General features: G+C 53.9%; 1 protein-coding gene across 5 annotated transcripts in view; it reads right to left on the reverse strand.

Moving 5' to 3' along the window:
- The window catches only part of ARHGEF15 (Rho guanine nucleotide exchange factor 15), a 32,773-nt gene that overhangs the window by 18,527 nt on the left and 1,495 nt on the right, over nucleotides 1-12,751 (reverse strand). For 2 of the 5 annotated variants that reach the window (XM_033184610.1, XM_033184611.1), the window contains exons 2-16: nucleotides 11,820-12,469; nucleotides 11,206-11,538; nucleotides 10,907-10,961; nucleotides 9,561-9,619; nucleotides 9,247-9,458; nucleotides 8,965-9,125; nucleotides 8,632-8,784; nucleotides 8,391-8,520; nucleotides 5,752-5,826; nucleotides 5,550-5,642; nucleotides 5,298-5,458; nucleotides 5,049-5,201; nucleotides 4,813-4,895; nucleotides 4,604-4,708; nucleotides 1,742-3,371 (exon numbers count right to left, since the gene is read on the reverse strand). In XM_033184610.1, the coding sequence (XP_033040501.1) occupies nucleotides 3,220-3,371; nucleotides 4,604-4,708; nucleotides 4,813-4,895; nucleotides 5,049-5,201; nucleotides 5,298-5,458; nucleotides 5,550-5,642; nucleotides 5,752-5,826; nucleotides 8,391-8,520; nucleotides 8,632-8,784; nucleotides 8,965-9,125; nucleotides 9,247-9,458; nucleotides 9,561-9,619; nucleotides 10,907-10,961; nucleotides 11,206-11,538; nucleotides 11,820-12,420 (2,526 nt within the window). In that variant the 5' untranslated portion in view covers nucleotides 12,421-12,469 and the 3' untranslated portion in view covers nucleotides 1,742-3,219. Of the gene's footprint in view, nucleotides 1-1,741; nucleotides 3,372-4,603; nucleotides 4,709-4,812; nucleotides 4,896-5,048; nucleotides 5,202-5,297; nucleotides 5,459-5,549; nucleotides 5,643-5,751; nucleotides 5,827-8,390; nucleotides 8,521-8,631; nucleotides 8,785-8,964; nucleotides 9,126-9,246; nucleotides 9,459-9,560; nucleotides 9,620-10,906; nucleotides 10,962-11,205; nucleotides 11,539-11,819; nucleotides 12,470-12,751 lie in introns of those variants that run through there. The other 3 variants (XR_004430837.1, XM_033184612.1, XM_033184613.1) reach the window with 3 other exon arrangements.

Here is a 12,751-nt window from a genome sequence, read left to right on the forward strand (position 1 = left end):
CATGGGGGCTTCCTTAGTGGCAGGACTCTAGTAGGGGATGAGGAGCCAGGAGAGAAGGTGTATGGGGTACATGTCTGCCCCGGATGTCTGTCTTTCTGAGTAGCCCAGTGTGTCTCCATCTTATGCCAAAGAGGGAGGGAGACCTGGGTGGGGAGGGACTCCCCCTACCAGGACACTTGAAGGGTCAGGTGCACCAATTCCCATCCCCACTACCACTACCTTCTGTTCCTGGGCTATCATCCCCTGTTGCCTCCATTCGAATGCTCTTTCCCCAGATCTTCCCAGGGCTACTTCCTCTGGAAGTCATCTGGGTCTCAGTGCAAATGTCATATCTTCCAAGATCTTCCCTAAAGCCACCACCCTCCCCCCAAAAAAAACACACACAACATTCTATGCCACAGTCCTTGCTGTATTTTCTGCTTACTGCTTACTGATTTTATCTTACTGCTGGTTTTTTTTTTTGGGGGGGGGTGTTTTGTATTATTTTGTTTTTTAGATGGAGTTTCGCTCTTGTTGCCCAGGCTGGAGTACAATGGTGCCATCTCGGCTCACCGCAAACTGCCTCCCGGGTTCAAGTGATTCTCCTGCCTCAGCTTCCCAAGTAACTGGGATTACAGGCATTCACCACCACGCCTGGCTAATTTTGTATTTTTAGTAGAGACGAGGTTTTACCATGTCGGCCAGGCTGGTCTCGAACTCCTGACCTCAGGTGATCCGCCCACCTTGGCCTCCCAAAGTGCAGGGATTACAGTCGTGAGCCACTGCACCCGGCCTAATTTTTGTATTTTTAGTAGAGACAGGGTTTCACCATGTTGGCCAGGCTGGTCTTGAACTCCTGACCTCAAGAGCACCACCCACCTCAGCCTCCCTAAGTGCTGGGATTACAGGGGTGAACCACCGGGCCCAGCCTGATCTTATCTTACTTATTAATTTGTTGACATGGTAATTGTCCCTGTCACGTCTCACCCTCAGGATGAAGGTTTCCTGAGGGCAAGGACCTTGTCTTTTTCATGTCTGTATGCCCAGATCCTAGAACAATGCCTGGTATATTGAAGGCACTCAATAAATAGGTATAATTGAATTAAACACAGAGATGATTGGCTGGTCAGTAAAGGGCCTTTATTGCTGCCTTTTTTTTTTTTTTTTTTTTTGAGACAGGGTCTTGCTTTGTCACCCAAGCTGGAGTGCAGTGATGCAAACATGGCACATTGCAGCCTCGACCTCCTGGGTTTAAGCTATCCTCTTGCCTCAGCATCCCAAGTAGCTGGGACTATAGGCGCATGCCACTATGCCTGGGTAAATTTTGTATTTTTTGTAGAGACAGGGTTTCATTATGCTTCCCAGGCTGGTCTCAAACTCCTGAGTTCAAGTGATCCGCCCACCTCGACCTCCCAAAGTGCTGGGATTACGGGTTCGAACCACCGTGCCCGGCCCTGATTGCCCTTTTTATTCTTCTCGCTGCATTTTCATCGCCTGCCTGAGCCCCAGGCATTGCCCAGTCTGCAGCGGTCCCCAGCCACAGCTGCTACAAACCCACCACCATTGCCACCACCACCACTACCTCAGAGCCCTCAGGAACTGTGAGTGGGCTGACACACTCAGGTCTTGCACATGACCTTCAAGCCCCAGTTCTCAACAGAATTGACCCCTGCTCTGGACCTCTTTCCAAGCAGCCCCATCCCCCTTATGAAACCACACTTGGAGACCACTGCTCCTATAAGCACACACTTCCCTACAGAGCCTCAGTACAAATGCACCACTATTTATTGAGGGTTCCCCACGTCAGGCACCCTGCTAGGGGAGTCTCCAATGTCATGGACTGCCAAACGCCAGTGCTGTCTGCCTCTGAGTCTCCCGGAGTCCCTGTGCCTCCTGCAGTCAATGTGACAGCGTCGGTCCTGGGCAAGTTGCTCTGCTGAAGGGGGAGGCCTTGTTCCGGGCTGGGACCCCCTGCCAGTCACTGTCCGCCTTGCTGTCTCTGTCCCTCACCTCCTCTGGTATCATGCGAGGCATTTGCTCATCTGGAAACTGATACTCTGGATAGGGTTGGGCAGCCACACCCGCTCTCCGATCTCTCCCCACTGTTTGGCCCAGTGTTTCCGTGAGAGGATCAGGACAAAGGCAAAAAAGCCCAGGAGGTTCACTGGCTGGCCTGTGATCCACAGCTCCCGTTTCTTCACCCAGATGCAGGATCTAATGTGGTTCCGAAGCTCAAGGCTGAGGCTGGTAGGTGGATTATACTTCAAGTTGGGGAATCTGCAGGCAGGAATTATGGAGGCCAGCGTTTGGGGCAAGAAGGGCCTGCAGACTTCAGGGGCCTCAGGACCCAGCTACTGGCCATCTTCAGTCCCTTGGGCTCCTCTGCCAGGTTGTTGGCTGCTCCATAACATTGCCCCGCACCTGCCATGGAACTCTGGCCTCCAAGAGACCCAGAGCTCAGGGCTCTCATCCCCTGGGTGCCAAGCCACACCCAGCACAGTCTCTTCTGGAGCTCAGACTTAGCATCTTTCTTGGAGCAAGTAATAGGAAAAATGAGAGGTAAAGGAAGAAACGGAGCATTTGTGGGTGAGGAACACAATCACCACGGTCGGCAGAATGCCTTCCCTGATACATATACACACATATCTACACATGCAAGTGCACACATGCAGATTTTCTGAGACACACACTCTGAATTATTCTGGAAGAGAAGAACTGACTTGAGAGGGCACAGGAAGTACCCATGAATGGAAACTAGTATTTATTTCCGGGACTCAAAAGACAGGACCAGTCATTGCTGCAGAACCAATCAGGGTGACTACTGGTCTCTTGGGCCCAGATCACCATTTTCTTTGGCTGGTTGGCTTCCTGCTGATTCCTGTTCACAATTTTATCCTAGGACTTTATCTCCAATGAGGCCCTTTTTTAACTGCCATGACCTAGATTTATCTTCCTTGGCCTTGAGCATAGCAGGAATAGTCATTGGCCGTAGGCTCAGCCAGCTCAGTACTAAGCTTCTGTCTCCATTGGCCGCACATTCAAGGCATCCTCATTCATTCTTACTGCTGTGGGCTCAGGAGGCCGTTTTCATTGGCTGCCCTGTCCTGAAGCTCGATCTCTATTGGTTGCCACGAGAGGTAGTATCTCCACTGACAGTGAATGCAATGGATGAATGGGCTTTGTTCTCTCCGTGCCCCACTGGTAGGTGTCTCCCAACATGTGCCCCCTCCTCAGCCTGCATTAGGGTGGGGGGGCATTGGGGGTGCCTGAAGAAGGCCCAGCAGCCTCGAGAAGCCTCTGGTGCTGGCGAAGGTGCCTCCTCCTTTCGTGTTCCCCTGTGACTTCACACACCAGCTGGGCAGGGAAGGCCCCAGGAAGCCCCTTCAGCCAACCTGGGGGAAGAGAGACAGGGGATCCAGTGAGGTGGGGACAGGAAGCAGGTGAAGAGGGAAAGGGGGCCTCGTGGGTTCTCAGGCCCTTGGGGTCATTGTAGGTGTGGGAATTCATGGACAAGCCTGGAGCATCAGTAGAAAGGGCATCAGAAGTGGAGGTGACAGCAGCTTGGAGAGGGTCTGGGCTGCTCCTCCGTCAAGCCCTGCAGTGGCTGCTCATGTCACTTGGAGTAAGAGGTGGAGTCCTTGCAGGGACCTGTCAGGTCCTGCGTGATCCCATCCCTGCCACTTTTGTGACCTCATTTTCTTCTCCTCCTTTCTCTCTCCTGCTGGCCACACTGGCCTCCTTACAGTTCCTCAGCCACACACCAACCACAGGGCCTTTGCACTGCCTGCTGCCTCCAGCTGGGGCATTCTTCCCCCAGACACCATGGGCCTAAATTAGCTCCATCAAGCTTCATGCTGCCTTCTCAGTGAGGTCCACCTTGGCCTCCCTATTGAAAATTTCATGCTGCCCAACCCTGGAACTCCTGACCTTCTTTGCTCTGCTCACTTTTTTTTTTTCCCCATAACACTCCTCACCTTCATGTGTACTTTATAATTTACTTATCTATTTTGCTCATTCTTTATCGTCTGCCTCCTCTGCTAGAACATGGCTCCAGCCAGGAAGGAAGTTTGATTCACAGTCCCTAGAACAGCGAGTGGCACTTCGTAGGTGCTTAATAAATATTTACTGAATGAATAAATGAAACACGGCCAGGCGCAGTGGCTCATGCCTGTAATCACAGCACTTTGAGAGGCTGAGGCAGGAGGATCACTTGAGCCCAGGAGTTCAAGACCAGCCTGAACAACATAGTGAGACCCCCACCTCCATTAAAAAAAAAAGAAAGAAATAAGGCCGGGCACCGGAGGCTCATGCCTATAATCCCAGCACCTTGGGAGGTGAAAGCAGACGGATCACCTGAGGTCAGGAGTTCAAGACCAGCCTGGCCAACATGGTGAAATCCCATCTCTACCAAAAATACAAAAATTAGCCAGGCTTGGTGGTGGGTGCCTGTAATTCCAGCTACTTGGGAGGTTGAGGCAGGAGAATCCTTTGAACCCGGGAGGCGGAGGTTGCAGTGAGCCGAGCTCACACCACTGCACTCTAGCCTGGCTGACAGAATGAGAATCTGTCTGAAATAATAATAATAATAATAAATACAAAATAAATAAATGAAAGATGGTCTCACCTTCAGGGGTCTTGTGCAGGTGTTTGGGGGCAGCCCTGGACTCCAGACTCCGTCCTTCAGTTTTGGCAGGTATAGATGGCTCTGAACACAGTTCCTGGGAACAGTCTGGTTGGGGGTGGGTGACTTTAAAGTGATTCTGTTTAGCTTTTCCCCCATATTCCTCTAAGACTCATTTTTTCTTCCCTCCTCCCATCTAGGGGGATACTCACCACAGTCCTCATAGATGGTGTCTGGGGAGCAGGGAAGGGGGCCTGGGGTCGGGAAGGCTCCTAGCCAGCGCTGCATGTCTGATCTGGTGGGGACATTGGGAAGTGTCACAGATGGCCCAAGAGATCCTCTGGGGCTGAGGCAGGAGCCACAGAAGAGAGAGACTGGGGAAGTCAGAGGAGCTCTGAGAGATGAGATAAGCATCCCAAGGGTGTTTTCCGAAGGAAACACAACTCACAGGGAAGAAGCTTGGAGTAGCCGGTGGGTGGGGCGACCCTGGTGGTTGCTGAGAAGGGAGAGGCGGAAGGTAGGGGGTCCAGATGGATCCGGAACCTGCTGGGCCTGGACCAGGGAGCGATGGGCATAGTCCAGAACCTGTAGCCGCTGCCCACTGCCCAGGGATGAGGTCGTTCAGAAGGACAGCAGGGGTCCCACTGGACCCCTCCTGCCCACGCCAGACTGGGCTCCTTCCTTCCCTAGGACTCACCTCTTAGGCTGAGTGATGAGCAGCAGGTCACTGAAGAGCAGCAGGCAAAGAGGGGTGAAGCGGGGGCGCGAGGCAAAGAGCACGCCCCCCCGCCGGCACCCTAACTCGGTCAGCTCTCCCTGGAACTCCAGGCGCCGTGACCAGGAGACTAGGGGCAGGGCCTGGGAGGAAGCAGAGGCAGAGGAAGTTCTAGCAGCAGCAGCAGCAGCACCGTGGGGCAGGGCAAGATGGGGAGGCTGGGCAGGGATGTACCTTGACTTTATGGAAGCGCAGCCTTTGGGTGAGCCGGATCAGCTCTTCAGTCTGCTTCATGCGCCCCACCTCAGCGCTGCAACGCTCGATGATCTAGGTAAGGGGATCTGTGTTACCCCCCCCAGCGGCCAGCCCCCTACTCCCTACCATTTCTCTCTACCACCTTGTCACCTCCCCCTACTTCAGTGTCCCTCCTGCCCACCTTGCTGACAGCACCCAGGGCCTTCTGGGCATTCTCCTGACGGCTGGACCCCTCTTCTGTCTGGCGCAGGATATTCTGGGGACAAGGAGGAAGGGTGACTGGGCCCCCTGCTCTGTGGCCCTGGGATTCAGAGGGGCCACAGCTCAGAGGACCTGCCTGTTTTGGCCAATTTCAACAAGGCTGACAGACCTCATCATTCACCATCTGCAGAACCCTAAGCAAGTCCTGTTACCTCTCTGAGCCTCAGCTTCCCCATCTGTAAAATGGGGCTAATATCCACCTAGCATATCAATAGCATTGTTTTGAGGATTCAAGAAGGTAATCTATGTAAAGTGCTTAGCATAGTTCTTGGTATGTATTAAATGTTGAAAAGAAGGTTCCTATTTTTTTTTTTCAGAGTCTGGCTCTATCACCCAGGCTGGAGTGCAATGGCGCGATCTCGGTTCACTGCAACTTCTGCCTCCCAGGTTCAAGTGATTCTCCTGCCTCAGCCTCCCAAGTAGCTGGGATTACAGACATGCGCCACCACGTCCGGCTAATTTTTTTGTATTTTTAGTAGAGATGGGGTTTCACCATGTTGGCCAGGCTGGTCTTGAACTCCTGACCTCAGATGATCCACCCGCCTCAGCCTCCCAAAGTGCTGGGATTACAGGCGTGAACCACTGCGCCCGGCCTGAAGGTTCCTATTATTTTAATAATTATTAACCAAAACTGTTAGTGCAGGCAATATAGCAGAGTAACTAAGAGTGCTTAATTACAATTTTTTCTCCATCAATTATTTCTATATGACCTGGGACAAGTTATGTGACCTGTACCTTAGCTTTCTCATCTCTAAAGTAGGACAAATAATAGTTCCTACCCTCACACAGTTGTGGGTAAGGTTACACAGGTGTATAGCACTTAGAACCATTCCTAGAAAGCTCAATAGCTGTTGAGCTATTATGATTAGTATCATTATTATTATTGTGTTGTCTACACTGGGGATAGATAAAGCTGAATAAGATCATAAAGACACTAAAATCTAGTTGGGAACTCTTCACATAAAGATCCCCTCATTCGCTGGGCTCAGTGTCTCACGTCTATAAGGCCAGAGCTTTGAGAAGCTGAGATAGGAGGACTGCTTGAGGCCAGGAGTTCAAGACCAGCCTAGCCAACGTAGTGAGACCCTGTCTCTATAAAAATAAAAATTAATAAATAGCAGGGCATGGTGGCATTGTGGTCCCAGGCTGAGGCATGAGGATCCCTTGAGCCCAGGAATTTGAGGCTGCAGTGAGCTGTGATTGTACCACTGCTCTAAAGATCCCCATATTGGGTGACCTGGTTAGAAAGGAGTCTCTATGGCCCGGCGCGGTGGCTCACGCCTGTAATCCCAGCACTTTGGGAGGCCGAGGCAGGCAGATCACAAGGTCAGGAGATCGAGACCACGGTGAAACTCCGTCTCTACTAAAAATACAAAAAATTAGCCGGGCATGGTGGCGGGCGCCTATAGTCCCAGCTACTCGGGAGGCTGAGGCAGGAGAATGGCGTAAACCCGGGAGGCGGAGCTTGCAGTGAGCCGAGATCCGGCCACTGTACTCCAGCCTGGGCGACGGAGCGAGACTCCGTCTCAAAATACAAAAACAAAAACAAAAACAAAACAAAACAGAGACTCCATCTCAGAAAAAAAAAAAGAAAAAGAAAGGAGTCTCTACTTTGCAATAGAAGACAGCATGTCAGCTGGGAGCGGTGGCTCATGCCTATAATCCCAGCACTTTGGGAGGCCGAGGTGGACAGATCACGAGGTCAGGAGATGGAGACCATCCTGGCTACCACAGTGAAACCCTGTCTCTACTAAAAACACAAAAAATTAGCCGGGTGTGGTGGCGGACGCCTGTAGTCCCAGCTACTCAGGAGGCTGAGGCAGGAGAATGGTGTGAACCCGGGAGGCGGAGCTTGCAGTGAGCCGAGATCACGCCACTGTACTCCAGCCTGGGCCACAGAGCAAGACTCCATCTCAAAAAAAAGAAAAGAAGAAGAAGGAGGAGGAGAAGAGTGTCTCAAACTTTTTTTTCCCAGTATCACTCCACTAGGATGCCTTTTTTAGATAATTTTCCCTAAACATCCCCCTCACCATGAAAGTTTAATTCTACAGATCTACTAGAACTCTGTTTATGCACTAAAGCTTAATGGAGTACAACTGTTGGAATAACTAAGATTATTTTCACCCCCAAAGAACCAATTTTTGCCCCCTTGGGGGTGGTATCACCCCAGTTGGGAAGGCGTGTGGGTAGAAGAATACAGAGACAATCTCAAAAACCACTCACACACTCCCCCCTGAGACCCAGCAAGCAGAAGGGACTTGCCCAAGGTCACTCAGACAGTCAGTGGCAGAGCTAGGTGTGGAACGCCTGTCTCCAGCCAGAGGCCCTTTCCCTGCACCTGGACCTGGAGGCAGTCCAGGTAAGGGGAAGAGGGCACAGGGCCCTTAAGGCAGGGCGTGGTGGATCCTAGGCTGAGACACCCAGATTCGTAGTTATGATTTGGGGGATTTTATGTTTAAGGTGGAGTAGTGCGTGGTGATAACCGGAGGGCCAAGAAGCCCTCAGGAGAGTTCTCCGATGGGGTTGGTGGGGCAGAAACTGCCGCAGCCGGACGGGTACCTGCAGTAGCATGCGGAGCCGGGTGATGCGCTGGAAGGGCAGTAGCAGGAAGGACGGCAGCGGGAGCCGCTCACACTTAGGGAGGCTCTGCAGCCGGCGCAGCTCGGCGGAGAAGCGCACGTTGGTGTCCCTGCAGAAGCAAGAGTGGTTAGCGGCTGCCTGGAGGCCCTAGTGCCCCAGCCTGCTGTGGCGTCGACCCCACCCCTCTCTCCAGCTTCCTCCACACCCCTGGGACACTCACATGAGGCGGCTGTAGGTCTCCTCCTGATACTGTTGGTTCCGCACATAATCCACATACACCGAGAAAGGCCCCACAGCGTGGGCATGCACCACATCACACAGGTCGCTGATGTGGGGGGAAGAGCGCACACGGGACAGGAGCGTTGCTAGAAACCTGAAGGAATTGGGGAAGCAAGCAATGGGGCGGGGCAGAGAGCCAGGTCTCCCGGGTTCTTGAGAGAAGGGCTGGGAACCAACTGGGTCAGTAGAAGGAAGGACCTGGGCCCGGGAGAGAGGAAAGGGCGTGCCCAGCAGCCTAAGGGCAGGTTCCCTGGAAGTACAGGAAGCCACTGACCGTTCGCTGACTCCCTGGACTCGCTGCACATTGGAGAAGAGTGTGTGGTGATCACGGGGGGTGAGCGTGTCCCGGAGTGCCTGGCTCAGCACGAAGGTGTCGGTCAGCAGCCGCAGGGAGCGCAGGTAGGAAGCCTCGGACGTTACCACCTCGAAAAGACTCTAGAAAGAAGAGCAGGCAGTCGTGGGAAGCCAGGACCCTGGGCCCTCCTCCCCGACGTCTGACCCATGCAGCCCGCCCAACCCCAGCACCCTCCTCCCGTCTCCCACCTCCAGCTCCCACCTCCTGCATGCGCCTCTCCTGGGGGCTGAGGGTATCCAGAAGGCCGCTTGTTTGCACAGCCGGAAGCTCCTGCCACAGGGTGTTGCGAGGTCCAGGGGGTCGTGGGAAAGTGGGCGCATCTCCAGCATTTGCTGGAGAAGGACTCCCATCCTCACCGACCCCCCACAGCTCCTCTGACAGCACGGCTGCTCGGTAGGTCTGGTACAGAGGTTCTAGAGGGCAAACATAGCACTTCAGGGAAGCCCAGGGCCCCCAAACCCTTCCCCCACTGCTTGATGGTCACAGCAGGGACCCTCAGGTCCAGAGGCCCTCACCATCCTGCAGGGGCAGCTCCCAGTTCTGCTCCTTCAGCACCTCTAGCCCCTCCTCTTCCCTGTGGAGAAAGAAAGGGAAGGGAGTCCCCAGGGCCACGACTACTGCCTGCCACAGGGTGCTTGTTGTTCCCATGCTGGACAGGGCAACCCACATGCAGGTTGGATGTAGGGATCCTGACTGCTCCCTACGTCAAACCTCAGGCTTTTTGTTTTGTTTGAAGGGGAAAGACAAGGTCTCGCTATGTTGCCCAGGCTGGTCTTAAACTCTTGGCCTCAAGCAATCCTGCCACCTCGGCCTTGCAAAGTGTCAGGATTACAGGCGTGAGCTACTTTGTCCGGCCCAAATTCCAGATCTTTTTATGTGCCTTCTAGAGAGGAGCCCCTGAACTAAGTGGGCCCCATTCCTATCTCAACTATTGTAGACCAGAGACTTCTGAGTCTCCTTCTCAGCCCTCTCACATAGCAACCATTGTCTGGAATGCCCTATTTGTGTGTCAAGGAAGCTCAACGCGGTGGACTACACTCTCACACCTCCCACCAGCACATGTAGCCCCTTATCTCCCCTGCTCTGGTCATCGGCACCACCACACCCCCATTTCTGATAACAATGGTGAATCTAAGATAATTAACAAGCCTGAATAGCATAGAAGAGATGGTCATGATTGCCAAATAGATTTTCAGACAATAATTACAATAGAAGCTCAAGGTGAGGGAAGGGAATTAAAGTGGTACACTTACTCTGGGCCCGCTCTTCACAATATCATATCCCCATGATTCCATGAAGTGGTTTCTATGCTTAGCCCCATGTCATAGATGAGGACACTGAGACCCACGAAGGCTAAAGACCTTCTCCTTTTTTTTTTTTTTTTTTTGAGACAGAGTTTCTCTCTTGTCGCCCAGGCTGGAGTGCAGTGGCGCAATCTTGGCTCCTTGCAACCTCCGTCTCCCGGGTTCAAGCGATTCTCCTGCCTCAGCCTCCCGAGTAGCTGGGATTACAGGCGCCGACATGACGCCCAGCTAATTTTTGTATTTTTAGTAGAAACGGGGTTTCACCATGTTAGTCAGACTGATCTTGAACTCCTAACCTCAGGTGATCCTCCCGCCTCGGCCTCCCAAAAGGCTGGGATTACAGACATGAGCCACCATGCCGGGCCTTCTATAAGATCACAGAATTGATAAGGGCCAGAGCTGGGATTTGAAACAACGGCTGCTTATCTCTAGAGCCCTGGCCCTTGTCCCCTCACCTTTGTGCAGGTGGGATTTAGCTGGAGCTGAAGGTTAGTCTGCCCTCAGGTAGAAGCATGGTGGGGAGAGAACCAGGGAATAGGGGTGGGGGTGTTCGGTACCTCCCCTCCACAGTTGCTGGAGGAGCGTTCCGAGGAGCTTCATCAGGACTGTCCCCTAGAGAGAGAAGCCAGAGTGAAGAGAAAAAAACTCCAGGATCCCCAGCCCAGGACTCCCAACTCCAGCCTCAGCGGAAACAGTTACTATAAAAACTGCAACTCTCATCAGCACCAGAGCAGTAGCTGGTAGGGAAGCAAAGAACCCAGGGCCTGTTGGGGATTGTAGTTTGTTGGGGTTTTAGTCCCCCCTGCCCCCTCTTGTCCCCTCACAGCCCAGAGGTCCACTCCCCCAGGCCCTGCACCTGTTTGGATTCCATCTTCAGAAGGCAGATCAAGATCTGGCTGTGGGGGGTCCCCGAAAATGGTGACGTCCTGCCTGCCACGAGTTGGTTTGGGAGGCTTGAGGGGTGGCAGGAGTTTGCGCTCGGCAGTGGAGCGGTAGGATGTGAGGACAACAGCAGGGTGACCGATGCTTGGAGTGTTGGGGCGGGAGCGAGAGGTCCGCAGCGGTGAGGCCCGACGGGGGACCCTGGGGACCTCCTCATAGCCCCCCACAGGCACCCATCTGAGCTCCAGGCCAGGTCGGGTGGTGTGGCAGACACAGGGGCAGCAGGGAGGGCAGGCCAGGCCAGCATCTGTGGGAGATGGATATCCTAAGGAGAAAGCCGTTGGGGCCCAGCCCCACCCCTGAGACCATAGACCTCATCTCCATCTTTAACCTGCCCAGCAACTGCAACACCAAGGTTGAGGCTGTAGATCTCCTCCACCCTGACTCCCTTCAAATCCTGACATGCTGAAACCAGATATTCCAAACATTAAATCCATTTTTGAAAAGGTAGCCCCTGAAAGTTGTTAGCACTGAAAACGAAGAAGATGGGTGGATTGATGTCACCCAGCGCCACCCCCCCACATTCACCTGGAGCACCGTTCTCCTGGGACCCACTCCCGGGGAGGGGAGCTTCTCTCTCCCCATTCACATCTGCTCTCACTTGGAGACCTGGCTCCGGGGCATCTGCATCCTGAGCCCGGCCTTCAGCACCCCCTTCAAACCTGCCAGCCAGCCTCCGCACAGTGCCAGGGGCTGAGGCAGAGCCATTCTGAGCCAGGACCCCGGCCATGGGGAGCAGAGGCGTGCGGGGTGACCCAGAAGGCTTGGGTGGGGGGACTGGAGACCGGGGAGCAGGTTCTGGGGAGGCGGAGCGCCGGGACACTGGACTAGGTGTGGGGGTGCTGGAAGGTGACTCTGGGGAAGTCTGGGAGTCGAGGCTGGTTCTAGAAGCTGAGGAGGGCAAAAGAGCAGGGGGCTTGAGGGATGCAGCTGGGGGCTCCCAGAAGATGGGGGTGCACATTGGGGTTGGTGCCTCATTGGAGGTTCGGGGAAGTTCTTGTGGAGAGGAGCCGTTGTGGGGAGGCCCTGAGGACTGGGCAGCCCTGGAACGAGAAGGAGGGCGGGGGCGGATGATCCGAGGGGGCTTCTGCGTGGGGGGTGTTGCTGCAGGAAGGGACTGGGCTGACATCTTCCTCTGTGGTCCTCAAAGGAGTGGGGTGCTCTGCTGGAGTCATCCCCTGAGGAGGAGGGAGGGAAACAGAAAAACCCTTAGTGCCCTGCAGGGTGGATAAACTGAGGCCACTGGAAGGCAGGATTTTGAAGTCAGGAGGGAAAGCTGGTGTGGCGGTTTCAGAGAATCCATAAAACTCAATACGGGGGATCCCCTTTGCTAGTACAACCACTCTGTGTCTGCCTACTGAACCACGTGTCCGTGAGGTGTGTTGTGGAGGTTTGTGTGTGGTTGTGGTAGGGGAGTGGCACGGTGTATTGTGCGAGTTCTGTGCTTGCCGGGTGGGTGT

The sequence above is a fragment of the Trachypithecus francoisi genome, unplaced genomic scaffold (genome assembly GCF_009764315.1).
Source record: "Trachypithecus francoisi isolate TF-2019V2 unplaced genomic scaffold, Tfra_2.0 Lachesis_group20, whole genome shotgun sequence".
Lineage (NCBI taxonomy): Eukaryota > Metazoa > Chordata > Mammalia > Primates > Cercopithecidae > Trachypithecus > Trachypithecus francoisi.